The sequence below is a fragment of the Phoenix dactylifera genome, chromosome 16 (genome assembly GCF_009389715.1).
Source record: "Phoenix dactylifera cultivar Barhee BC4 chromosome 16, palm_55x_up_171113_PBpolish2nd_filt_p, whole genome shotgun sequence".
In the NCBI taxonomy this organism is placed as follows: domain Eukaryota; kingdom Viridiplantae; phylum Streptophyta; class Magnoliopsida; order Arecales; family Arecaceae; genus Phoenix; species Phoenix dactylifera.
Window position 1 is genome coordinate 2,877,034 of NC_052407.1, and position 27,899 is coordinate 2,904,932.

A 27,899-nucleotide genomic window follows, 5' to 3' on the forward strand; every position below is an offset into this window, starting at 1 on the left:
CCAAACAGGGCATTGATCTGTGGGGGAAGTTTTTAAAATTCGGCAACATTTGGGGTCAACCATGTACTGAAGATCATCATATAAACATCTGGTAAGGAGACTGGTTCCAAAAGACCTTTAACAAATTCCAGAAGTAGCTCCAATTCATCCACAACAATTAGTGAAAGACATGAAAATAATCAAAACATCTATAAGAAAAATTACTTCATGAAAGACAGCAATCCTACAATAAAGCTCTTTTCCCTTCTCTCCCAAAAAAAGGGTGATGATTACTCGTGCAATAAACTCGAAATACATACATCAGAAGAAAGAAAGGAAGGACTAGTTGGTCCCCAAGAATGTTCTTTAACACTAAAGAAATTAATACTATTGCTGTTACAAGTTTGTACATTACACAAAGAAAGGAAGGATCAATAGCAATTAATTATAACCAAGATATGACACAGGACAAAGATCCTGATCTTGAAGTCCAGAATCCTATTAATTTCACAGAACCCCACAAATCTCATATAGATAAACTATAAATTATTTAAACAGAAATGAGATCCACATCTTCAAGTCTACACAACAGTCTAAAGCTTGAAACCAGATTTAAGAATGTACAAAAATCCCTTCCAATGTCTACTTATGCATTCATTCCATTGAATTGCACTTCATCATTTCTATTGGTTACAAATCTCGGAAGTAATGCAAGTAGAAAGCAGGCAAGAAAACCCAGTCTTCCTCTAAGTTAATACTGTCCCGCCATTGTACTACTGAAACTATTACTATGGAAAATTGTATCATTCGCTCCCTCAAAGCAAAAGGGCAAATTAAACTTTAAGACTTCTTAGAACAGTTGAGAAAAATATCAACCAGTATTTGCCGAATCAATCCGAATTAGACGGTTTGATCCATAGCGAACCGACCCAAACTAGGCATCAATCACAAAATCAAGATGGTTCAACTAATGGAGTTAGTTCAGCTTATAAAAACCCCAACCTTTTGCTTCAACCGCTCTCTCCCCCCCACCCCCCCACCCCACGCCACTTTGATGTTGATCGATGTCGTTGCCCTCAAACAACACCGAAGGAGATACTATCGCCTTCGATGGACACCGAAGACACCGACGTTGCCCTCGATCGATGCCATGGGGACCTTCATAGACATCTCCAGCCTCATTCGATAGTTAGGATTAGGGTTTAGGGCTTCTAACTACCACCGCCAACATGGTAAGCCCCCCCACCCCACCCCTCTCTCTCCCCCTCCCTCTCTGTAAGCCCCTCCTCTCCTGTCCTCCCTCCCTCCCTCTTCTCTCTCTTCCTTCCACTCCCTCCCTTTGGTTGATACACCTCAAAATTAGAAATTAAGAATCAATCAAAATTTGTTTTAAAAAAGTCACCTAACCACATTCAGAGAGTCCAAATGAAATAAACCAAACTACAACAAAAAGGCAAGGAGCTAAAGAACACATAAACCCGACATAAAAAATGTTAAAGGACTACTAAATTGTCTTTATAATAAGTAGAGCAACTTTCAGTTCATTCTCCATTTCATCTTTTAAAGATTTAGTAATGATAAGGAACTCAAAACTTATCCAACAGATCCAGAATTCCCATTACCCAAATTACAGAATCAATGCATGGTAAAAGAAGTGAAAATACTAACATTTACTGTCGCAAGAAACCCATCAAACAGTTAGCATAACATGAAAGTAACCAGCATAAGCTATCATATGAACATCTCCATAGATCATACAGCACATCAACAACCTAGCCAGTAACTAAAGTACAAGTAATCTCCAGTATTTGTAAATTTTTTTTACATTTAATATTTCCACCCATCCCCATTACTACTTTAACAAAAAAAAGATACTCAAAATACTAGTTTCCTTCCACTGCCTCTCTAATCTCTAAGGGGTTAGAAGGAAAAATTATTTTTTTTTAAAAAAAAAATGAAGATGATAATGATGATGAAGAAATCTTACAATTCAATTCAGAGGTTCAGAAGTCCTCCATCTGGATGGAGCTCTTCAGGGGCACATACTCCCCGAGATATCCGCCGAGGTGGTCGTAGAGCGCACTCTTATCAATCTGCTGGTGGTGGTAGCTCTTGCACACGTAATAGAACACACTTTGCACCAGCAATCCCACGAGATTCAGCACAACGAGCACCGCCACAAGGGCGCCGCCAATGAGTACCTTGGCTCCGATCCCAGCCCGGGCGCTGCCCTCCTCGTTGGGGCCCTTGACGACGACGGCACGGAAAGCCCAGCCGATGAGGCCACAGAAGCCGAGGTAGGAGGCGACGAAGGTGGCGGCCATGCGGGCGCGGCCGCGGATTAGGTCGCGGCTCTTGGTCATGGCGGCAAGGCCGCAGAGGGGTTCGAGGACGGAGACGACGCTGGCGAGGTGCCAGATGGCGGAGATGTAGACGTGGGCGGCGAGGAAGGCGAGGAGGACGAGGACGAGGCCGAGGAGGAAGGAGACGGAGTAGATGGAGTGGGTGGTGACGAGGAGGAGGAGGATGGCGAGGGCGAAGGCGAGGTTGTAGAGAAGCATGATGAGGGCGACCCAAAGGAACGTGCGGAGAAGGCGGGGGAGGATGGGGGGGATGGCGGCGAGGGTGGAGCGGAAGGAGACGGGCTTGGCGGCGTATAGAGAGGCCACGGTGAAGACGATGGCGGCGGTGGAGAGTAGGGAAAAGGTGAAGAGGAAGAGGAGGTAGATGAACTGGTAAAGGAGGAGGAGGGCCCACTCGCCAGAGGATGAAGAAGAGGAGAAACGGAGGTGGCGGAGGATGGGGTGGGTGAAGAGGGTGTGGGCGAGGACGGCGAAGGAGAGGGGAAAGACGAGGGTGAGGGTGATGAGGGCGAAGGTGCGGGGGGAGCAGCGGGGGATGGAGACGGACTCGCGGAGGACGTCGGCGAGGGACACAGACTCGAGCTGCTCCAGCTGGAGATCCATGGATCGCGGAGGAATTGCGAATTGAGATGGGGGTGGAGTAATTGAGACGGGCTTCGTGGGGTGGATTCGGAATGGAGAGAAAAGGAGGGGAATAGTTGGATGGGGGGTTGTATTATATTTGGGAGGATTGCAGTCGGTGGCTGCCAATCTGGACCGATGGGTGTCGTGTCACCAAGGGCTCGTTTGGTTCCTCGAGAAGAAGAGGAGGAATGTAGTCAACGAAGAAGTAATGGAATGACTCTTATCTACTTCAAATTTTTTTTTTTTAAAATTTTTTTTTATAAAAATATGATCCGTACAATTTATGAAAAAAAAAATCATTATAAACATGTGCATTCTATTTTTATTTTTTTTCAAAAAAATTTTTTATCATTAAAAAAATATTAAAAAGGTATTAAAAATTTAATTTTTATTAAAAATATGATAGAAATTATATATAACTTTTTCAAAAAAAATGGATGGTCAACCAAAAATAAGCACTTTGGAAATATGTTACTTTCTCATGATCAACCAAAATGCCAAAAGTACTTTTTTTAGTCATTCTCTCTTTAGAAATCTATTTCTTAGGAATCATATTTGTAGAACGAAAAATGCTTCTTGCAAACCAAACGAGCCCTGAGAGGCAATACATGCAATCCAACAGTAGGTGAATCATTTTGACAGGTGGCCTGCTGGGAGCTCCCGAAGAACCGCTACAATGGATCCCAACCATGGAACCATCACGAGGAATTACATCCTACACGGCGTGCATCATGGACCGTGCACGCCATGAATCACAACCGCTTATTCACAGAATCCATTTAAGCGCTTACTCGATGAATGAGCAGATGTGATGGGTGGCTTGCGCCGCCGTGTAGGACCCGACTTTTGGAGAACCAATAATAATTATTTTATATAGCAAGGTTTCACGTCAGGGAACGAATACACTTTCTCGATTTTTTATTTCATTATTGCTTTTATTACTCAAAACAAAGTGATGATGCAATCAAATTGTAATGGATTCATAGAAGGGAATTGAGTTTCATTGATTTTTGTGTAACGACCATTTAGAAAATGATTACTATGTCGAGTGAATCTTAATGAGAAAATTCTAACCTTTTGCTTACAAAAACAATATGCTTAAAAAAAACATTGCAAAACCAATGAAACTCGTGGGATGTTCCTGAGAGCTGCTGACTGCTGTCCGGTAATTCATTTACCGGAAGCTTGTCAAAGAAATTGTTTCTGATGCGGCATGCTATCATTGAGGGAAATATCATCAAAGCAAATGGCTGAATCAATCTTATTTACGTGGGAGTCTCTTCTTCGACTTGCCTTCAGCTACTCTTTGGATCGTGCGGAAGTGGAAGGCAAGCAACCTCATCGGCTTGGAATTCATCATTGGAATTTCCAGTGCTGGGAAACCACATATAGTACGTAGATTTATGGGTTAGAAAAGTCTTGTCGCAAGTAATTGATCCTAGGTTTAATATTGGAAGAACTAGTTCATCAAGGCAATCTCAATATTTTCTTGTCCACATATTTCCTTTGGAAGGCATCTCTGGCCATTCGTATTATATCCTAGTTTGTTCTTGTCTAACATTATATAGACCATACTTTCACCAATGTTTTAACAAAATAAAATCAAATTTAATCTATTGTATTTAGACTGGCCATAACAAAACAATGACTAGGACATAGCTATTATTTAGATTTTATATATTGGAACATATGGAGACCATATTAAGCTTCGTAACTAGCTTTAGATCTGACACTTTTTCTAACACCCCATGTGCACTATCTATTTTGATCAACATCCTATCCCACACAAAGAAATCAAATATAGCAGGATCCGAAACCAGCCTCAAGTTACACTTCTCCCATGTGAACCATTTATTTTGATCAACCCCTATGACCTATGCCTCAACTAGAAATCAAATATAAAAGGAAAACTTAAAATTTAGCACCACAAACACTGGATATTCTGTTCGGTATCTTATAAAAATTTAGCACATAGATCAATCATACATTAGGGTGGAGGGGTAAAAAAACAATTCGCAGAAACCTAGTAACTTTTAAGCAAAATTGACTTAAATAATTTATAAAGTCATTGTTACGAATTCCACATCCCCCCGAGACACTTTTAAACCCCCACAAAACTCAAACCCAGCATTGATGTTCTTTGCAACCAGCAGAAATATCATTGGTCCGGAGATCTTAAAAGATAAGGAATGCAACTTCAATGAAAGCAGATACAGATATGATGCTCCATTTCAAGGGATAGCTATAAATTCTTCCACTAAACTCATTTTAATTTCATTGGACCAATCAAACAAAAGAACAGAGAAGTAGACAATGATAAGTTGTACCGAATTATAGATTGTGATTATATGAATAATCACTAATTTGTCGACCCATCACACAGTTCTGTTGCTCGGAACGTGAATGCTATAAATTAGCTACTCTATCATGGAGCATTTGCTTGGACGGTATCATAGCTTGCGACTTGCGCAAGTAGTGGGGGTTTGATTCCTGATAGAGATAACCCTATAGAGATGGAACAAGTATAGGTTAGAAAGGTGGAGATTAAATGTTCTTAATCTTAAAAATAGTAACTGTAATTCAGCTCCAGAGGCATTGACAATAACTTCACAGGCTCGGACTCCTTGATACAATCCCACCAAATAATTAGCTCCCACGTTTCAGCAAAAAAAATATATCAACGTGTAGTGGTAGCCTACTTGCTCTGGTTTTGGTTTGGTTTTGTGAGATGGAAGAAGGAAAGGCAGAGTTTAAAGGCTCGTTTGATTTGCAGGAAGCATTTTTTCTCCTAGGAATATGATTCCTGAAAAGCAAATTCCTAGGAAGATGATGCTTAGGAAAATACTTTTGGCATGTTTGGTTAACCATTGGAAAGTGACAGATTTCTAAAGTGCTTATGTTTCGTTGACCATCCACTTTTCTGAAAAGTTTTGTATAATTTCTATTATACCCTTAATAAAAATGAGGTCTTTAATGCCTCTTTAATGCTTTTTTAATACTGAAGGGTCTTTTTGGGAAAAAATAAAAAAGGAGTGATTTCCGCCTCATGGGAAAGTAACTTTTCCATGTTTCTCATGGAAAAGACTTTTCCATGAAATGTGGAAATCATATTTTCATGGGAATACAACTTTCCAATCTCTCTTCTTTAAAATTCCAACAGAAAAAGAGGCATTTTTTTACTTTTTCGTTGACCACACTTTTCCCTCTTTTTTTTCCGCGAACCAAACGAGCCCTAAGAGAGGAGATTTCGAAAGGGCGAAGGTAAGTGAAGAGGGAGATACAAAAAAATCGTTGTTGTTCGTCACATAGAAAGCATCGAGATATAAAAATAAAATTTTTACATGAATATTCATCTAAATATCAAATTTTATATATTTTTTAAAATTAATATTTATATATATATATATTCTCATAAAATATTTGTTTTGCTATTTTATTATTTATTATTATTTTTTATTTGTACCCACACCAATACACCATCTAAAATCGTTAAAATTAATAATTTTAAATTAAAATAAGTAAAATATATTTAATAGGTAAACGTGTAAAAAAAATTATAAGACGAATGTGATAAAAAGCAAAAAAATAATTTTACAATTTTATTTTATTTTTAATTAAAATAAATATAGCTTTTATTAATGGTTTTAGAAGAATGGTTATATTAGAGGTATTTATGTGAGAGTATAGAAAAAAATATAAATTTTAGGAAAGTATTCACACATATTTTTGGATTTTTAGAAACATATTTGTACCAAAAAAAAATTCATAAAAATATTATTAAAATACATTGACTCGTTGGAGCTGTACCATAGTCTGTGTGGTTCCGCGTCGGAAACGAAATCCGGACAGGACATCGCATTCGAGGCAACGGTTACGCTTCTATCAACTCATGCGCATGCTGAGGCATGTGGAGTGATCACAGCCATCCATTATCAAACGTTCAAACCTTTTGAACGAATACTTGCCGAGTGTGAGTCGCACGTGCGAATGGAGCGTACTAAATAAGCTATCCTCGGTCCCTTGAATTGGTTGCCGGCTTGAAGGCGGAGGAGAGAGGATGCTGATCGGCTGTTCCAGATAGAATCGGGGCAGAATCCCTGCTTGAGACGGAGACGAACTCCGTTTCGATCTTTAGCTCTGCTTAATCTGCTCCATCCGTCTCTGATGTGCATCGCACCCCCAGGCCTCTCTTCTTCTTTTCGTCCGTTTCGATTTTGGCCGCCGCCCGCCACCCTCACTGTGGCCGCGGCCGATTCTCGCCGGAGACGAGGTAAGCGCCACCTCCACCCCTTGGAATCGTTCTCTCCATATTTCCCGTCGAGAAGCATCGGTACCGGCATGGATTCCGGCGAAGAATTGCCGAAAATCAAGCCGAGACCACCGCCTCCTCTGTTTCGTTCTCATCCATGATTCGAAGCTGGGAACCTTGCTAGACCTCCGGACGAGCCTCGGGACAACTTCCCGTGACCATGCGTCGGAGCTCAGCCCCTGGCAAGCGAGCTGAGGCTCGAACCGTCGCCGAACCTTTCGGCCCTGTTTTTCAGGCCGAACCCATGCTTCTATTTTTATCGCCGTCGCACCCGTCGAGGCATTCGACGGAAGCAGGACCTCCGCCTGAAACTCACCGTCGCCACCACCGGCCTTCCGGCCTTCCTCCACCCTAGTTCAAGCGCCAGAAACTCTCCTAGTTTCTCTTCTTCTCACTTTCTCGCTTTTCTTTCCTTTTTCTCTCTACTCTATCTCCCATCCTCTTTGTTGTGTTGGGTGGACCCAACAGAGGGTCCTTCCCTGGTTACCTTGTCGACCTTGGTAAGGTCCTGAGCAACCCTAGGCTGATCGGTGTATTGGCCCCCACCCTGACCTTCGTCAAGCACCACTGGACCCATCATCATCAATCTTTAGTGAGCTATCTGTGCTTCAATCTGACTCTCGTTTCGTTTTTCAACCAGTTGGCTTATCCAGATCGAGCCGATCTGGGACACCACCACAGCAGCCCTGTTATTTTTCGTCAACTCTTCCTCCTATTTTTCTACAGTTTTTTGACCTTTTACTTTCTACAGTTCTTGTACCTTTTCTTATTATTGGGCTTAATTCAATGTAGGCGTGCAATCATCCGGACAAGCGGAGGTCTAGAAAGGGGCATTATGCTCTAGTCTATACATGGAGATTTTTGAGAGAAAATTTTGAGAAATTATCTGGATTTATCTATATATTTGCAAAGTAAGTAATGATTTATCTTTCATAGATTCTTCATTTAAATAATATTATTTTTAACATCGAATAAATTGTAAATCACTTTATATATGATTTATGAATTTTGTTAACTATGTTTTGAACAGAAATAAATGTGTAACTTGGAAGTAATATTTTATGGAATATTATTATATTTATTGATCTTATATGGAATATCATATTTTGAATTGTAATGTAATATATATATATATATATATATTACCCTATAAAAAGAGCACTGATATGTATCAGGTTTGAACTCTCAACCCAACTATGTTATGAACCCTACCAATGAGGGTTAAATGTTGACATCTTGACTGTTCCAAACTTGATTCCTATGGACCTACTCAGTATGGGCTAAATGCAGAATTATGGACCTACTCCGTAGGAGTTAAGTACAGTACCTTGGACATACTTCACAATGGTTAAATATGATATTATGAATATGGCCCTGCTACAAAAATAATGTGGGGACGAGTGATAGAAGCAATAGCTGATCGTACCGACATAGTGGTAAAACTAACACTAGTGGCTGTTATAATGACCCTTATTAGCCATTACATCAGAAATTAACAGACACTAGTGGTAAAGCCGAATAAAATTTTGAATTCCTCAATCAACATGTAGACTAGAATTTAGAAAGATGTTATTCTAATCAGACAAACATCAAAAAAACACCCATCACAACAAAATAACAAATAAACTATGTACATTGGATGTGCATATATAACATGTTAGGACGACAACCACTGTTTTAAACCATGAAACTATTGGCAACATTCAATTGGATTTCCTTAATGGAGGGAAAAAGACCCTTCCCCTGCCTATAATACGGGAATTATCACACTCCCAAAAGGATTTGATCTTCCCAATAATAGAACTTCTACAATGATGATGCTCAAATTGGTGAATTTCAACAAATCCATGACATTCTATCATCACACTTTCCTCATCAACTTTGTTTGATTGTCACAATCTCCATATTTGTGGCACCAAGCTATCATGACCTCCATAATGATGTTTGGTCGCTGCATTATCACATTAGCAATTTTTGATCTCCTTAATGTCGACTTCAATATTGTTTGATCGCTGTGATTTTTGTGATTGTTGTAATTGATCACCATGATTTCAATATCGACGGCACCAATTGTGTATCCAACTCTCGACTCTGATTGTTGCGATCTTGACATGAACGGTCAATTACTCGTTCCACTTTTTAAAAAATCATGGCTTCCAAATGCTGCATGTTCATACCTTGATCTTTGAAACCTTCATGAATGATCATTGCAGACACCAGAACCATGGCATCCAACCACTAGGAACCTACGCACTAACAGCACATGATTACCAAAGTCTACTTATCATCTGCATTCTTCAACTTGATCAATATTAGCATGCTTGATTGCTGGTTACATTTGATTGTACATTAATGTCATCAGTTTCTATGATATCTATACTAGTAGAGACACTTGATTTCCACTGCCATCTTGACATCAATGACACCTAATTGTTGAATCCTTTATAATGATTGGTTGTTTTGGTTTGTGTGCAAATTGCCATATGTTGCATTGGTCTTATCCATGCTCTGCTGTGCTGGTACCGGTTGTCCGGCGGCACGAGTTGGTAAGAGCCCGTGCCGTGCTGTGCCGAGCATGTATCGACACAGCAGAGGAGGTGGGGGAGAGGACGAACAGGAGATAGAAAAAGAGAGAGAGAGAAAAGGGGGGAGAGAGGGAGGGAGGCCGACAGAGGGTGGCGGAGGCCGGCAAAGGGCCAACGGAGGCCGGCACCTAGGCAACAGGTGGAGGTTGTGGTCGTTCCCCTATTTTGTTCGAAATGGGAGTCCGGCCGCTAAAAAGTTTCATGATTTTTAAGCGATTTGCTGACTTCACTTAAAAATCGTAAGATTTTTAGCGACCGGACCTCAGTTTTGAACGAAATAGAAAAACGACCGTGGCCTCCACCTGCTGCCCAGGCGCCGGCCTCCGCCACCCTTTGCCGGTCTTCCTCCTTCTCCCTCTCCCTCTCCCTCTCTCTTCCTCCTCCGCTTGCTCTTTCTTTTCTTCTCTTTTCTTCTTCTTCTCCCCCTCCGGTGACGGCGTCTTGGTTTCGTTGCTGGAACCATCTCGGTCCGCCGCCGGTACAGCTCAGGAAGCTCCGAATTGGACGGTTCGGGACGGTTCCGCCGACCTTGGTCTTATCACTTATTGCTCTTCATTTAGATCTTTATGTTGATTGTCGGTGGTTTCTTTGATCTAAAACAAGGCATCACTAATCTCTGTTATGCGCCAATTGTCATCAGTTATTCTAATCTATGCGCCAACTACTGCAGACTGCTCTGAACATCATGCCTAGACCTAGAGTTTGGACCTTCACTCACTTCTGAAGAGGCTCTTGACCTAGGTTTTGTGGTATTGATCATAAGGAACTGTCCAACTCTAGAAGGATTATGCACTTAAACTTCATGGCGTTCGCCTGTGGAGTTCACATTTTTAAGGTCTAGACTTTGATTTTGTAAAATCCACCTTCAATATGCCCAATTCTAGAATGACTTTGTGCTTGGCATTCACATGTCTTTTTTCCCAACTGTAGAAGTTTTGATGTGATGGGGATCGGGGAATGGCTTTTTTAGACCAGAGAAGGAAAACAACATGGTGGGAGAAAATAGTCATTATGTCCTCAAGGATGGGTGTTGTTGCATGCAGAATCTTGAGGAAGGAAGAGGAAGATCGACTGTTTTTGATTTTCACTGCAATCAACAGTTCAAAAACAAATCCTGCGTTTTGGGACTATGTGGGCCATGCAAAACTCTTTAAGTTAAATCTGGATCATATAAAGGTTCATAATTTCTTGTGTTTGAAGTCTGCAACAATGTTGGTAAACAAAAAATCCTAGGGGAGATCTCAGAAAATATTTTGGACGGTTTCTAGGTTCTAAATAACTGGCTACATGTTTTATTTCTTTACTAGCAAACAGTTAGCAAGAGGCATTGCTTCTTTGGTGATTTTTCAATGCTGTTTTACCAGATAGATCTCCCTTCTGCTGCAAAATTTCCTTTGATGATTTATTAATGCGTTGCTGGTTTTAGCAAAATCATATTCCTTTGTATATATCTTGCAATTTTAATATTTGTACAGGACTGCACTTGATGTATTGGCTTCTCCTTCTTTTTATGTTACTCTCTTCCATGTTTTCTTTATTGGTTAGAAGTAACAGCCTTTTCTTTATGCTCTTGTCAAATGAAAGAGACTATATATGTGCATACATAGATAGATATATTAAATTAGTTTTTTTTTAATATGTTCTCCTTCTATATAGAATTTATCTTACATTAACTTATTTTTGGAGCATGAGAACAAATGTCTTCCCCATCTCTTAGTCCATATCTGATTTGCATCCTTAGTTTTACACTCTCAGTATATGAAGTATATTATATTCCTCAGCCCAAATCATCACTAACCTCCAACACTATTTGGACCAAGGTTTTAACACTGGTCCATGCCAGGCTGGTGTTAGCGCCGGGCATGCATGTTTCGTAGTATGTTGTATATCGCCAGGCATTGAGTGGTGCCAGCCTGTATCATCCTGTATTGTGCCAGTTTCACAGGTTGATAGGACTTCTTATCACTTGATTATGGAGCCAAAAAGTGGTTAATTCTTTCTTTATTTAATGTGTTTTAGCATAGCATGGTATATGCTGGGTTGGCTACTGGCCAGCATGTCTCATGCTAACACCATTTGAATTCTTGATATTTTGGAACTAATCCAAATAACCGCTTGTAAAATTGTCCATTTTTGTAGGGTACACATTGCACAAAGGTGTGATTACTTTTAGTGACTCATAAATGCTTTTATTAGTTTTGTCGGTACACCTCACTCTGTAGGTAATAAGTATTGCTTACTCAATGCATTTGGTTTGTAGCATCAAATCCTTTTCTTCTCTGCTTTTTGTCGTTACCCAAGCTCCTAGCCGGGTCTAACATGTCTTGGACCTAATCCAAGCTACCACTTGTTAAGTTGGCTGTTTCTTTATGGTACACATTGCATAAAGGCATTGCCACTTTTAATGGTTCATAAAGATGCCTTTCTAATTTCAGTGGGTACACCTCGCTTTGGAAGTATCGCCCTGGTAGTGCATTTAGTTTGTGCTTATCAAGTCCTTTTCTTTCCTTTCTGTTTTTGTGAGCGTCTTCCACCTTCTCTCTTAGCAAAGGAGGCAACCCTAAGCTCAAACACTCCCTCCTGCTCTCATTCCTGTTCTCATCAGGTGAAAGTAGAATTCTTATATTTATTCCATTTCTTTTCCTTTGTGTTTCTTAATATGTTTTCTTATTATAGAGAACCTTCTCTTATTTTATTTTGCTAGAAGGGTAGATTTGTTTTCCCATACTTGCATCATAGATCTAAGGTTTTATACTATTATATTATATTTCTTCTTTTGCATGTCTTCCTTCCCAAATCAAATGTCTCACTAATTTCTTTAGTATATTTGCCATGCTATTATGGATTTGGAGACTAAAATTAGTTGACAAGATATGGTTCTATAAACTAGGGCTTTGTTTACCCTTTTCACTTTTTTCTTTTTTGATTGCACTTCGAGAGTTTGTCACCAGGTTGTTTTCTAATTATGGTCACATAGGTATGGAAGGATAAAAAGGTGGCGTAGTGCATGAGGCTTCTGCTATTGTGAGATTCGGGGAAGGTTAGATGCAAGGTCGGAGGAACCGATCCCGGATCCCGTACCGATTTTCCGGCGGAACGTTTTGGTACGAGCCCGCGCCGTGCCGTGCCAGGCTTGTACCGGCACAACGAACACATGGGGGAGAGGCAAAACGAGAGAGAGAGAGAAAGAGTGGGGGAGGGAGGAAGAGTACGATGGAGGTCGCGAGGGGGCCAGCGCCGGGGAAGAAGGCCGCTTAGGGAGCCGAAATAGGGAGTCGGCCCCTTAAGCGGCCTTCTTCCCCGACGCCGGCCTCCTCGCGGCCTCCGCCGGCCCTCCTCCGGCGTCCTCTCCCTCTCTCCCCTGCTCTCTCTCTCTCTCTCTCTCTCTCTCTCTCTTTCTCTCGTTTTGCCTCTCCCAGGGGTCGGCCGCTTAAGCGACCCTTCTTCCCCGACGCTGCCCCCCTCGCGGCCTCCGTCAGGTTCTGCGGCCCTCTGTCGGCGTCCTCTCCCTCGCCCGCTCGCTTTCTCTTTTCTGAGCCGGAACCGTACCTGTGAACCACTGGTATGGTTTGAAATAGGCGGAATCGGCCGGTATCCGCCGATAGATGTATGCAGCCTTACCTGCATGGGAAAGGCTGTTTCCATATTTTGAACCTATGACCTCACCAGTACGGTTTGAAACGGGCGGAACCGGCCGGTTCGGGTCGGTTCCGCCGATGTTGGTTAGATGTATGCGGGAGAGGTTGTTTCTATATCTTGAACCCATGACCTCTAAGTCACAATGGAGCAATCTTTTACTAAGGCTTGCCCTTGATATGAAAAGAATGTAAAAAATAAATACAAGTGCCAGAAGTAGACTGCCACTAAAAAATGAAAGAGATTTATGCCCTGTTTGGCTTGAGAGGTCTAGAAGGAAAAGAAGAGAAAAATAGGAGAGTAAAAATTCCGCATTTGGTTAGGAGAAAAAAGAGAGCCAGGGTCTCTTGTTTGGATTGTTAAAGAAAGGAGAGAAGAGAGGAGAAATGGGGAGAAAATGGTTCTCTTCTAACGTACTTTTTGTCTCTCCAGAAGTGGAGATCTTCTTTTCTCTTGTGCATGAAGTTCTCTTATCTTCCTTGCTTGTCTCTTCTTTTGTTTCTGTGCTTTTCTTCTCTCCTCCCTACATTTCCAAACTGGGTTATAAATTCACTGTCTATGTCTTATTTCTTATAGTAAAATCATAAGGTAGTAAAAAAACTGAAGCTTCTAAAGGTCCATATTCCCAAATTTGAGAAACAACCAATAGATCCATTATGTGTGGTAGTCTGGCCTTTCATTGGAGCTTAGATAAGTCAAACATTTAACAAGAAGCCTTTACGAAAATTTTGTCACGCTATACTAGTGTGAAAAGATAACCTTCCACATACAATTCATTCTTTATATTGTTCTGATCTTAATGTATATGTTGATGAAAGTACATCCAAATTGCATGTAGTGCAGATGTACACCTTGCAGCATTTGTCAATTCATGCAGCCAATTGCCATTTATGTGGGCTTTACATAATTGCAACAGAGATCTTAGGCACAGAGCATACATGTTGATAGTCTTTACCCACACTAAAATTGTACACACGGTATTCCCTTTATGACTCATGTTAGAAAGGAAAAAAATCAATATATTATCACATATTTGGTAATAGGTTTCACGATGGATGGATACTCATATCATGCTATGAGCTAGTATGCAATTTATAAATTGTGATCACTGCAGAATGTCTTGAAACACTAGTCTTCTTGGAAAATAATAATTTAATTTATTATTTGAGACTTGTCCCAGAAGAGCATCTTCCCAATCCAAAATTTGGTGTTGTCAAACCTCTTTCAATCTCAAATTCTCTACATCCATCAGTTACTTCCGAAACATACTCTGTTCCTATCATGGTCTCTGGAAAATTGGAACCATTTTATTTTCCAACCATGTGTCCTTGGAATAGCCAAGAAAAGTGAAATTGAACTTTACCATTAACATGCTTTAGCTTTGTCTTGTAAATCTGTGAGGTTTCCTTCATGGTCATGCTACCTAAGCGATTCAAATTATTAAAAGATACAACATAGGAATTCTCTATAAGTACAATCCTACTAGAGTACCATTAGGAGTCTGATGTCAGAACCATTAATGGAGTAGGGACTGGATGGAAAGAAAAGCAACAGATTTCCCCCACTTACTAGTGGATTTTTTTTTTTTTTTTAAAACCAAACAATAGAAACAAATAAGTAGGGCATAGCATTGGCATTGCATCTAAATTTAATGATTACTATGTGAACTACATGATCAATTTCTTCCCTCATGTAAATTTATACTTGATATTTGTCATTCTTTATTATTATATGTGATGAATAATGTGGATATTTTCAGAGCTATAAGTTTGTAAGAATTTTAGGGTTGCAGGGTGGGTGATTAAATATCTTGAGATAATTTCTTGTAGAGTAATATTTAAGAAAGTGTTAATTGATCTTTCTATGTCAATGTATACACTTAAATGAAATAGTCTAGTAGGAACTTCCACTTTCCCAATTTTATGAAAACATCCAAATGATTGTCAGTGGAAATTAATATTTATTATGTCAAAAACCATAAAATGCATATGCCGCATTTTCTACATTTCATTGAAACAAACTTGTTAAGATATAGTTTTTATTTTTCTGGTTTAATATGAGCATTGGGTTTATATTACTAGAGTGACAAGATTTTCTTGAAGACTAAGAAAATATTTAAGTGGATCTAAAGTATATCTGAGAGGAAAGCAACTTCATTAAGTAACAGATAAATATATGATGCTTTCTAGCCATTATATAGTTAGGAAGTTTGTTGTCTTTTTGATACACTTAATTTCAAGTCAAGGAGATACTCCTCTAATCCCAAAATTGCTTGATATTTGTATCTATGTGTATATTCATCCTATATACAGGAGCATTTTTTGAAATATATAATGCTTGTATCCATCTTCTACTCATAACCATTTACAATGAATACGGGTATGCCTCTTTTTGGTAGTTCAATTGATGTAGGTACACATATCCGTACCAGCTAAATACAAATGAATATGGATATCTAGGTGGTTTTATAACTAGCACATGCACAGTCCATTTTCATCCCCCTTGCCATATCCGTCATCAAAATGTAAAGCCTCATAAGTTTCAAAACTCACCACTCCACTAGTAACCAACCTATCTGACACCTCTTGATCATGAGAATCTGTTGGATTTGCTGATGAGCTCAGTGATGCTAGCTGGAATGCACTAGATATAAGACAATTTATCTCCAGTAATCAGGCCATCATTAGAGTTTCCTCATGGAATTCTTAATCGTGTCAAAATCAACCAAGTTATGCTTTATGTGTAGCAGTCATAATCCAGTCCAGACTTGCTAAAGACAGTAATAAGCACGTTTTTAGGATTTTTTAGAAATATTTCTTGTTTATTGTTCATAGCTGTAAGTCCCCAAATTCTTGCTAGTACTGTGGTTCTTGAACTTGGATTTATTTCACAAGTAATGACTGTTATAATGCTATTGCAGCTTTTGCAATAGTTTAAGGCCTCTCAATATTTTCAACATATATGTAATGGCATTCATAAATGGCTGCTATCTTGTCTTGTCAAAGAACAGTATATTTGTTTTCTACTGCCATGCTTAATGAAAAGTACAAAGTTATCAATTGAAGAATTGTACTGTGAAACGATAATTTTGTTAAATAGCACTGTTATTCCTATTATTTCCCATTGCAATGGCTAATAACTGCCATTGTCAATTAACAGTCACAATTTTACTCTAGAAATCATGCAGTCAATATCTGGATGAGTAACTACTTTCTATTTCTAGATTGGATCTAGTCTAATGAGAACTCTTGTGAAGAACCTTTCCCACTCATAGATAATTTGCTTCTATCAAATCCAAATAAGATCTCATTTCTTCCTTTTCTCTTCCTTTTGTAATTTTTTAGCCAAGTTGAACAATCAATGCCCTCTCATGTTTTTCCCTGATCTTTTTTGTTTTGACAGCATGCCTTTTCATTATCATGATCCAATAACATATCATGTGATTCAGTAATTCATGGTTGATTTGTTGTTACTAGACCCAATTGAAATTAGTTTTCTTACATTATATTGCTTGCATCTTAGCTTTTGTGTTACCTTTCAGATGGTTGAAGCAATTGGTACCTGAGCTGTTTAGCAATGGACAACTTGGATGGGGGCATTGATAGAATAAGTGAATTACCTGATTCTATTCTCCATCACATCTTATCTTTGAGAACCACAAAAGACGCTGGAAGAACCAGTGTTCTATCGAAACGATGGAGGTACCTATGGGTTTCTGTGCCTACTTTATACTTCAATCAAGAACAATTCCCTGTCAACTTTCAGGAACATGTGGACACTGTGCTGCTCCTCCGTCAAGATGAATCAAATATATTGCAGTATCGTCTGGTGATTTCAGATCACATGGATCATGCTGTTTTACGTAGATGGTTGCAGTATGCAACAAAGAGAAATGTTCATGAGCTTGACTTCGAGCTTCTTGCAACTTGTGAGTTTGATTGTTGTTGGACCGTGCCCCATTGCCTTTTAACGTGCCAATCGTTGCAGAAACTGAAGTTGGCCCTCCCCCGATGGCAACTTGTGTTAGGTGATTCTGTTGATCTTAGTAGGCTTACAACTATGCACCTCAAAGGTGTTATTTCTTCTTCAAACTCGTTGAGTAGACTAGTTTCAAGCTGTCCTCTCCTTGAGGAACTGTGCTTGGAAGATTGCAACTTCAAGGTTTTGACAATTTCTGCAAATGAGCTCAAGAGACTGACTATAGCTCGCTGCATTTTTGATACCTTCAACAGAATAGAGATCTGCACCCCCAAACTATTGTCACTCAACTACTCTTCAGGAAAAGCACAAGGATGTTATCTTCATGACATTTCCACTTTAGTCGATGCAAGCTTAATGCTTTTTAATCTAGAGTATTCAGGATTGCAATCTAGTAAAAGATGGAGTATTGATGAAACTTTGCGAGGTCTTTCTAGTGTGAAGTCCCTGACCCTCACATACTTGGGTGCTAAAGTATGCTTCTATCCTCCTATTTAGAAGTTTTATTAATGTCTTTTCAAATTGATTGATGAATTTGTAGTGCTATTTTTAGATGTTTTCTTTTAAGACTGAAGTTCTGAATAGTAAGCTATTACTCACTTTAATCTCTTCACATTTGAATATTTTTCCTTTCAGCATCTCTCCTTAGAGGGACATTTACTCGGTCGTCTGCCCATGTTTCATAATATGAAATACTTGAAGTTGAATTTGGTGCTCACCGGTGCTCACCTGCAGGCAATATCGTACATGCTCACGCACATGCCTAATCTTGATACTTTGGTGATACGTAATGAAGTGGTAATAGCATTTTTTTTTTACAGTTTTAATAATCACTAAATTTCTTGCACTAATCATCTTTCTTTAAGCATATAACAGACAATGGGTTTTTGTACCATTTACTTCTTTCTTCATTTCATACAGTTTTCCTTGCGTCCCATGCGCGAAGAAAAGATCAGTTGTTGGACATCAGCAAATCATGGCATCAGGCAGATCGAGTTGCAGAACTTTGAATCAAATGAGCAAGAGCGGCAGTTCATTAGTGTTTTAAAGACCGCGCTAACTTGCAATGAAGCATCAAGTTCTCTTTGCTTGATCACTGAAAGGGGCATTGGTGAATCAATTTCTCCTGCCTTGACCAGGGGAAACGGCACTGGAGCATCAACTTCTCTTGCCTTGGCCTGTGGAGGCACTGGAGCATCAACTTCTCATGCCTTTACTATAGGAAGGGACAGTCAGCCATCTACCAATCTGGCCTTTCCTGTGGACAGTGAACCATCAACTAATCTTTCGCCTTCCCCTTTCCCTTCCCCTTCCATGGGAAGGGACAGTGAACCATCAACTGATATTGCCTTGTCCATGGGAAGGGACGGTGAACCGTCCACCTCTCTTGCCTTGACCATGGAAAGGAGGGTAGGGACACCTCTCTTGCCTTGACCATGGAAAGGAGGAGGGAAGGAGGAAGGGACAGTGAACCATCGGCGAGTCTTCTCTTGTGAAGGATCCTACAGTCGGCGACTGGAATAGGAATTTTAGGTTCATCATCATCTAAACGTTGTCCGGTGCTTCTTACTTTCTGTTCTTTTTAAACTCAGTGCTGGTTATGAACTTGCGCTTAGCGAGGCAAAATTTCACAGTGTGATGTGTTGGTATGTTTGGCTTGATAAATGAGTGCTTTTTTAGTCATAAATCGAAAAAAGGTTTCATTTTTGTGGAGCTAACATGGCTGGCTACTAGTATAGCCAAAGAAAGATGAGATGGGACGGCCTGTCAGAGGATGTGATCCGTATTATAAGTTGAAGGGGGTGCAATTTGTCTTGGCACTCTATTTGGACAGAGTTTTTTTTTTTTTAGTGTATCGGCTACTTATACTGCTTTCGTGTGAGCACAACCAGCTGCATCGCTAGCAATAAGGCTACACAAAGTAGAAAGAATGGAAGACAGCTGGGTCCAAACGACACCTTCCGAATGATGAGTAGCAAATGAGGCGACTCAGCCAGTAAATGAGGAAGATATCCGGCCAGTAAATGAGGAAGATAGGGAGTTCACTCTAAACTTTTTGCTACTAAATTCGCTTTTTACTACTAAATTCGAGCCGGTCTTGGCACTTGAGCTTGCAGGACTACTACTTCAAACAAAATATAAGCAGTTTTATCTAAAGGTGTTATCAAATGAGTACTTTTTTGTATTAATATTTTGATGGGAGCTAAGTGTGAACCTTTTAGTGTTAAAATTCAAGCCCATCCCGGCCCTCGATCCGGAAGGTACAAGTTCTAATTAAATATTAGCGGTTTTATACATCTTTATACAACTTCGCTTTCAACTTTAAGTTCACTGATATCCTTGGAAACCTTTTTTTTGAGGGAATCTTGGAAACAATTTTAAAAAGGAAAAGCCCTTTCCAAGAAGAAACAAAGCCAAGCCTCCAACATTACTTCTTTCTTTCCACCTCCCACCCCGCCTCGTTACGAGTATGGGCTATGGTGACCCCAAGATCAATTACTCCTTTTCTTTTATATTTAATCAAGAAAATCGCTATCTTTTCTATTTAATTAAGAAAATCCCTCTCTTTTGATTCCTCATGGTTGCCTATCTAGTCTTCTAATCACTTCACCCTTAAGTTTTTTCCTAATCCGGAATTACTTCTCTTTTTTGATGGAAAATCTTCAAGCACTTAAAAGGAAAAATATCCAATATCCTTTAGGCTTGTTTAAAAGGCCCTTCTTTAAGCGCAGAGACTTTAAGCCCATTCAATGGACCCTGAAGTACAACAAAATATATTGAATGGGCTTAAAATCTATGCTGGTACTAAATTTAATTGAGGCAGGCGTAAAAAATACAGGACATTCAAATGATGATAAAGGCCGCCTTAAAGAAGGGGCAAAATGATAACTAGAAGTGTGCTTTCTCTGCCTCAATAAACCTTTTCCAACAAGTCATGTTTGACAGAAACATTCGTATTAATAGATGGCTTCTAAATGTGTGCTCTGAGGACTTCTAAATTACATTTGTTGTTCATTCTATCCCGGTCCGGGAGCTTCTTCAAGGATGTAGCTATCTGTGTTGTTTTGCCATATGACATGTGCCAATTTGATCTTACTAGACCTGATATATTCCTTTCTTGCATTTTCTGTTCTGATGCCAGAACAAAGTACTAGAAATATAAATACTTCATTTTTCCCTTGAAGAAAACAAAAGGAAAAGATGTCTGATTGAAAGGAAGGTGAAATATTTCACAGAGAGAATTTGCAAGCATGACCATTCATTATCTTTGCAAAGAAATTGTCCATTAGGTGTCCAAATGATTGCATCCACTAATTATATCATCGGGATACATCAGACTCCATATCTTGGAAGGATTCCCTTATTTGCTTTTCATAGCTCTTGATCTCAATCATATCTCTTCTTGTTCAAATATCTCCTACTTCAAGAGTTAAAAGTGGAGCCTCTTTCAAGTTACAAGATCTTTATTGAGCAAGCTTACTACGCAGTTTCTTCGATATTTGGGTGGCGAGCAGATTTTTATTAATAGAGAAGTGTCAAAGAATGTGGGATCAGAGTTTTGCTCCTTTGAGGAAGCTTGATTTCTTATTAAAAATGATGTCGAAACCCTACCATTGACAGACGTCGTTTAACTTCCTAACCATAGCTTAGCTTGAAAGGATATCATTGCCACCCATCACCTTGCATACAATGGCGATGCCGACGCACCACCTCGTCCGGCATGGCCTTAGTTCAAAGGCCATGACGCCAACCCACCACCTATCCCCAGCGGTACCGTCCACCTGAGTACATGATGTTCTCTCTCTTTTGTTTGTTTTTTTTTATTGAAAAAAGAAAAATCCTTCCTTGGACTCCCATTCTAAGTTCCTATAGGTACCATCATGTTCAAGTCAGTTACCCCTGTGGTTGCCGGTTACTACAACTTCTTGTTGAGAATCATGGCGACCCTACAATAAGCCTTCATCTTATAACCAAATAGTGACAGTCTTTCGAAACAGTTAAAAGAGATAAATATATATGCGTCAATCCCGTAGTTTAATATGTTGAAAGCTACAAGGAGAGGTTGGGGAATAGGGAATAAAAATTGAAGGCAGGGAGGATGAACCCCGAGAGAGAAGCATGGGAGCAGCTATTTAAATCCATTCCCTACCACTGAAACTGATGGGCTGTCTCGTTTTGTCTCCACCCAAAAAGAGCTCTCTTCTCTATGCCCTCCTCTCTCCTGGACACCGGATCCAACAACCATCCTCTTCTAACTTTTGTTTGTCTTCTTGCTTCTCCTTCCTGTTGCTCTTCCAGCAGTCTCTTTTATCGTTCTTCTAGCCATGGCGATAATGGGTCCAAGGAGCAGAAGAAAAAACCATGCGTGGTGCGTGCAGCCCCTGACACCTCTGATGGAGAGTCCTGACCCGGAGGCGCAGGGAAAAAAAGCCAAAAAGGAGGGATCTTGGGAAGTAATTCGGACATGGGTTCGCATGCAAATGGAGAAGGGTGTCTCAGGAAACCATCTTCCGATCCCATTTCATGGAAACAGTGCGTCGAAGAAAATGGATTTAAAGTTAATTCTAGGAATACTTGGATGTCCCCTAGCCCCCATACCCTTGACTGCCGAGCCAAGTCACTACCTCTCAATCAAAGACACTCCAATCGTAAGTGACTTCCTTCCCTCCAATACCAAAAATCTTTTCATGTCCATTCATACTCTGATGGTTTCCGGGTTCAAGCAGGAGACTTCCTCTGCTCGTTATATAATACAGCAGTACTTGGCGGCGACGGGTTGCTTAAAACTTCGGCGGTGCATGAAGAGCATGTACGCAGCTGGTACCGTGAAGATGATTCATTGCGAGACGGAAAGCACGACGGGGAGGGGCGGTGGAGCGAATGGGTGCTTTGTCTTGTGGCAGATGTCGCCGGGGATGTGGCTGATGGAGTTGGTGGCTGCAGGCTCCAAAGTGATCGCGGGCAGCAACGGTAAGATTGTTTGGAGGCACTTGCCTTGCTCCGGGATGAATGCAGCCAGAGGTCCCCAACGGCCACTCCGGCGCATCGTTCAGGTACGACGAAACAAGCTCCACCGATCACTAATTTTTGAATTGTTGGCAAGGAAGGAAATCATCTTAGGTATTTGATAACATGGAGCTCTAGGTGGCGCTTAGAGTCTCACCAATCCACTATTCATCTGAAGTGGCCGAACTAAAGTTCCACATAAAGTTTTCACTCTTTTCACGTACTTCCTTTCTCACGTCACAGGGATTGGATCCAAAAAGCACAGCAAGCATGTTCGCCAAAGCACAATGCTTAGGTGAGAAGCGCATCGGCGACGATGATTGCTTCGTACTCAAAGTATCAGCGGATCATGCGACCATCGCAGAGCAAGCTGATGGGCCAGCTGAAGTTATCAGACATGTCCTGTATGGATACTTCAGCCAGAAGAACGGCCTCCTCGTCTGCATGGAAGACTCGCACCTTACCAAAGTCCAGTCCCCAGGGTCCGAAGCCATCTATTGGGAGACAACCATTGGAAGCACCATCGAGGACTATAGGAATGTCGATAACGTCCTCGTAGCTCATCAAGGGAGGTCCACCGCGACTGTGTTTCGCTTCAGTGACAACTCTCCCAAACACAGCAGAACGACGATGGAAGAGCTGTGGAGGATCGACGACGTAGTCTTCAACGTTCCGGGTCTTTCGATGGATTGTTTCATTCCCCCAGCAGAGATTTTGAGCGTCATCAACGATTTGTGATCATAAGAAATATGAGAACAAGATTATACAACATATATGTAAATTTTGTATGTAAAATGTGTTAGAATAATTTTAAAATATGGGCTTACACTGATTGCGTATTTTTGTTTTATAAAACGAGTTAGACGTATGGCTCAGAATGGTACTATGGTTAAACCCAATATGATGTGTGATCATTTTGTTTTATGGGCTTTGGTGCACCTTGGATGTATAGGATTGAGTCCTATTTATTGTGGTACTTTTGGTATATAGGCCAGAAAACCTAATTAGGGTTTTGGAGCCTTTAATGGGAAGGCCCCTCTATGTTTCCTATATATAGGCTAGGTCTCCCTCTCCTCTCCATATGGTTGATAGCTTGCTCCATTGTCGGCTATCTTTTGTGAGGAGCAAGGAAGGGACGATTCAGCCGCTATTATTTTAGGTGATTGAAGATCGTATTCAATATGCCTTCCGCAGGTATATCTCTCAAATCTTGAATACGTTATTTATTGTGATTCTAATCTTAGCATGTTATTATTTTTATATTTAACAATTGGTATCAGAGCCTCCATGCTAGGATTAGAATTCTTCATATACAATTATATTTTTTATTTGGATTTATGGATTTTATACATTGGTGAATGGATCTTCTGCATAAATCGATCTTCCATTGATAATGGTTTGATTTTATTTTAGTTTTGAATGAAATATGATTGTATATGATTTTCGGATTAAAAAAAAAAAGATTTTCACTGTTCATCTTCTTCCTCTTCTTTCTCGTGAGCTCTTCTTCCATGAAACAAAAAAAAGGGGAAGGAGAGGCAAGGCCTCCCTGGACTCGCGTCCGGCCTCCCCGGGAGGCGGACGGCATGGTCCCGCGGCGTGGGGGCCTTCTCCCGGCCACCCCACGGCCGGCCGCAGGCCGTGGGGGCTTTCTTCCGGCCACCCCACGGCCGGCCGCAGGCCGTGGGGGCCTCTTGGCGTGGGGCTTTCTTCCGGCCACCCCACGGCCGGCCGCAGGCCGTGGGGGCCTCTCGGCATCGGGGGTTTTCTTCCGGCCACCCCACGGCCGGCCGCAGGCCGTGGGGGCCTCGCGGAGTCGGGGGTTTTCTCCCGGCCACCCCACGGCCGGCCGCGCGGCGGCCCGGGGAGCCTCGCTGGCCGCTCGCAATGGCCGGCGTGGGTGGCGGCCATGGGTGGCAGCCGCGGGCTGCCACCATGGGACAGCCACGGGTAGCAGCCACGGGCTGCTTCCCACACACAAAAAAAAAAAAGAAAAAAGAAGGGGAACAGCGGCGGCCAAAGGAAGAAGAATTGTCAAAAAAAAAAAAAAAGGATTTAGGGTTTTTTCCTTTTGATTGGGCTTGGTCCTACTAAGCCTAACCTGAATAGGTCCATAATTGCAAGTTGGGCCCTTTTATTTAGTCAGCCCATGTTTATTTCATTTTGCATTTTAATGAACCAGAATGGGTCCATGTTGCAGGTTAGGCTCTTTTATAAACCAGCCCAATTTTATTTAATGGACCATAATGGGTTTTGGGCCCGGGCTAAGAGTTAGTAACCCATTTAATTATTGTTTAAATACTGAATAATTTAAATTAGGCCCTCATGCATATTAATTATTAAAATGTTAAATTTTGGACATATTTTGCTACCATATATGCCTTGAATTTTGTGATTAACTTTTTTTTTTTTGTTTAAATCACATGTGATTTTGATTATTTTTATAGTATGTTTAATGGTTATGATTTTGTCACATCACTATCATTTTATGATTGAAATTTGTTGGGCATAAAGACTATCCTTATTTTCTCATTAAGAGAATATTTTGAAATTGAAGTGGGTGGTAGTCACCAAAGTGGCACACTCACTGATATTTATCTGATTTTCTCAGCAACAACATAAAAAAAAGGGGTAGCATTGCATTTTGCCAAATCATTGAATGCAATATCTTGCCCGAAGGTATTATTGTGTATGATGATTTGGAAAAATGACATAAAGTGATTAATGGTATTGCATTAGCCTAGAATCATTCTTCTGCCCAAAGGTGACGGTGTTACGAAAGCTTATGTGATTTTGTTAATTAGCTTCATGATATGTCTTAAGAGTACCTTATAGCGTGTTGTATTGTTAGCCCAAAGACGACTCTACAATGATGCACCGAGGCTCTTACTGTAATTAAACTATATGTTTTTCAAGTTGATTACGGACTATCTAATTAATAGCCCAAGTTGATTAGATAGATATATTATCATCCATTGATTGCATGCATCATTTTTGGATGATATTAAATAAAATATGTTGTTTCCACAATTTTGAATGCCTCTTCCCTTTTCAAGCCAATTGTCTGCTATTGAAATCTTGACTGGAAATAATTATGTGAGATGCAAACGAGACATAGAAATAGCACTGGGTCTATTGGGTTTAGATTTTGCTTTAGAGGAGCAACACCGAGCTACGACCTCTCTGATGCACTAGTAATTTCAGCACCTCTTCACAATCTACAGATCCTCTCAAGTCATGAGCTAGGCTTTGGGTTCAATTTTGATAGTCAAGTAATGGTTTAAGTTTTATGTAGGCAAATAGATAGATCCCAAGCTCATCTACTAGATCTTATTGGGGAATCCTGAAGGTGTCGATAAGCATTAGGCTTTTCTAGGCAGAAGTTAATGAGGGTTTTCAAGTTTAAAAATAAATAAATAAAAAAAAACAAATGATGATAGGTTTTTCGGAATCAAACAACAGTTGTACTGACATGGAAAACAAACCGCTCGCTGATCATAGATCCATACTTAGCAGCAATGAATGGAGTGATGTGAGCAACAGACCAACTTGCTAATCAAAAATCTGCACTTAGTAAACTGGTCACGGTTAGTAAGCTGAGGGCTCTATAAGAGCTGAGTATTGAGACAGCATGTTTATAGACAATTAAGAGATTGAATTGAGCATCGGAAAGGGCCTATAGGGGCTGCTTCAAGAGCAGACCAAGCTAGTATAATCAAATCTGAGCTAAGTCGGACTAGAAACCCTTATTCAGGCTGATGGCTACTTTTGATAGTTGAGGCTATATGACTTGAAGCAGATTTAGGCTGGTTGGGTGCAGAAAAAGGGAAAAGAATAGAAAATATTCTGAGAAGGGGAGGAAGAAAGAAGACTTTCTCCAGACTTCCCATCTTGGTCAAGCCTTTTACTGAAACAATAAAGCCCCTAAGTTGGTTCAAACTTGAAATTAATTTTTAAGGAATCAAAACATTAGAGAAAGTAATATGTGACCTTTTCATAACCAATACAAAGGTCAACTCATCGCAACATTTTTGTCAAGAGTCATCCAACATCTTAATATGTCCTGAAATCATGGCAGACTCCATGAGGACTACTACAGCTAATTGATATGTCCTAAATATGTGGCGGACTCCATAAGTCCTACTACAGTTTATTGGCATGCCCTATCTCTTTTGGCAACCATGATATTCAATATGAACCTGCTAGCATGGTCGCTTTATGGTCCAATTTTATGATATAGTCATCTGCAATAAGGCCTGTACTACACCTACTATTAACGGCAAAATGTAATTTCCCCAATTGCTTGGAACGAAAGATCTGGTCATCGAACCTCTGTTGGTTTTGATGCAACTGACATATTTTAAGCCATCAATAAACATCCATTTTCTGTGGTGTGGCATAAGCATTTAGGGCACATTTCAAAGAAGCGAATGGAGAGATTGATGAAAGCTAAGATTATGCCCTCTCTGATTTTTTTTTTTTTGGATTTTGACACTTGAATAGATTGCATAAGGAAAAAGTTGATCAAAAAAAAAAAAATACAAGAAAGGGATCTACTAGAAGCGATTGTCTTTTGGATCTTATTCACTCCGATATTAGTAGACCGTTACCTTCTACTATATGGGGGAACAAATATTTCATAACTTTCATTGATGATTTCTCGCGTTATGGTTATGTTTACTTAATTAATGATAAATCCCTCGCTCTTAAAAAAATTCAAGATATTTAAAATAGAAGTTGAAAAATAATGTGGGAAAAGTATTAAAGTTGTAAGATCTGACCATGGTGGTGAATACTATGATTAGTATGGCGAGTCCGATCAGAACATGGGTGATTTTGCGAGATTTTTACAAGAATGTGGGATAGTTCCTCAATACACAATGCGAGGAACATCTAAGCAAAATGGTTTTTCTAAAAGACGTAATCGGACTCTGAAGGATATGGTCAGGAGTATGATGAGTAGAATAAAATTTGTCAGAATTCTTATGGGGTGAAACATTGAAATCTGCCATGTGCATTCTGAACAGGGTTCCTAGTAAAGCTGTTGAGAAAACTTCTTTTGAATTGTGGACAGGTCGTAAACCCAATTTAGCCCATTTTAAAGTTTGGGGCTGCCCAGCTGAGGTTAGAATTTATAATCCTTATGAAAAGAAATTAGACCCCAAATCCACACCTGATTTTTTCATTGGGTATCCAGATAGATCAAAAGGCTATAAGTTCTATTGTCTTAATCGTGGCACCATAATTGTTGAGTCCATTATGGGGAAATTTTTGGAGAATGATGTTGGTAATAGTAAGAGCTCTATGTTAAATAAATTTTTTGCTGAACCGGATCAAGTTGTTGTTTCGATTCCCGTTGTACAAGAAAAAGTTATTTCTTAGCCAATTACAACAGTTAATGAATAACCTGAGCATCAA

At 40.2% G+C, this 27,899-nt stretch overlaps 3 protein-coding genes across 7 annotated transcripts in view; 2 read left to right on the top strand and 1 right to left on the bottom strand.

Annotated features, from left to right (window-relative positions):
- LOC103711430 overlaps positions 1 to 3,064 on the bottom strand; it is a 4,970-nt gene extending 1,906 nt beyond the window's left edge. The window contains exons 1-2 of one of the 2 annotated variants that reach the window (XM_008797567.4): positions 1,967 to 3,064; positions 1 to 66 (exon numbers count right to left, since the gene is read on the bottom strand). The exon at positions 1 to 66 is cut by the window's left edge and continues 490 nt beyond it. In XM_008797567.4, coding sequence (XP_008795789.1) covers positions 1,983 to 2,945 — 963 coding nt within the window. In that variant the 5' untranslated portion in view covers positions 2,946 to 3,064 and the 3' untranslated portion in view covers positions 1 to 66; positions 1,967 to 1,982. The remainder of the gene's footprint in view (positions 67 to 1,966) is intronic. The other variant, XM_039114247.1, reaches the window with a different exon arrangement.
- A 3,903-nt stretch (positions 3,065 to 6,967) lies between these two features.
- LOC103711429 (F-box/LRR-repeat protein At4g14103) lies at positions 6,968 to 19,187 on the top strand. Of its 4 annotated transcripts, none has more exons than XM_026806358.2 (5): positions 6,968 to 7,236; positions 8,068 to 8,186; positions 17,038 to 17,948; positions 18,210 to 18,272; positions 18,396 to 19,187. In XM_026806358.2, exons 3-5 carry the CDS (start codon positions 17,073 to 17,075, stop codon positions 18,906 to 18,908), a joined length of 1,452 nt encoding a protein of 483 aa, XP_026662159.2. In that variant the 5' UTR covers positions 6,968 to 7,236; positions 8,068 to 8,186; positions 17,038 to 17,072; the 3' UTR covers positions 18,909 to 19,187. The 4 variants fall into 4 exon arrangements, with proteins under 4 accessions (XP_026662159.2, XP_008795787.2, XP_017699370.2 ...); XM_008797565.4 differs by having other exon boundaries at positions 6,974 to 7,236; positions 18,111 to 18,272; XM_017843881.3 differs by lacking the exon at positions 8,068 to 8,186 and having other exon boundaries at positions 6,976 to 7,236; positions 18,111 to 18,272.
- Positions 19,188 to 21,606: 2,419 nt separating this feature from the next.
- LOC103711428 lies at positions 21,607 to 23,354 on the top strand. Its single transcript, XM_008797563.4, has 3 exons — positions 21,607 to 22,123; positions 22,202 to 22,528; positions 22,725 to 23,354. The coding sequence occupies exons 1-3, from the start codon at positions 21,800 to 21,802 to the stop codon at positions 23,217 to 23,219; spliced, it is 1,146 nt and encodes a 381-aa protein (XP_008795785.2). The 5' UTR covers positions 21,607 to 21,799; the 3' UTR covers positions 23,220 to 23,354.
- The last annotated feature ends 4,545 nt before the right edge of the window (positions 23,355 to 27,899 follow it).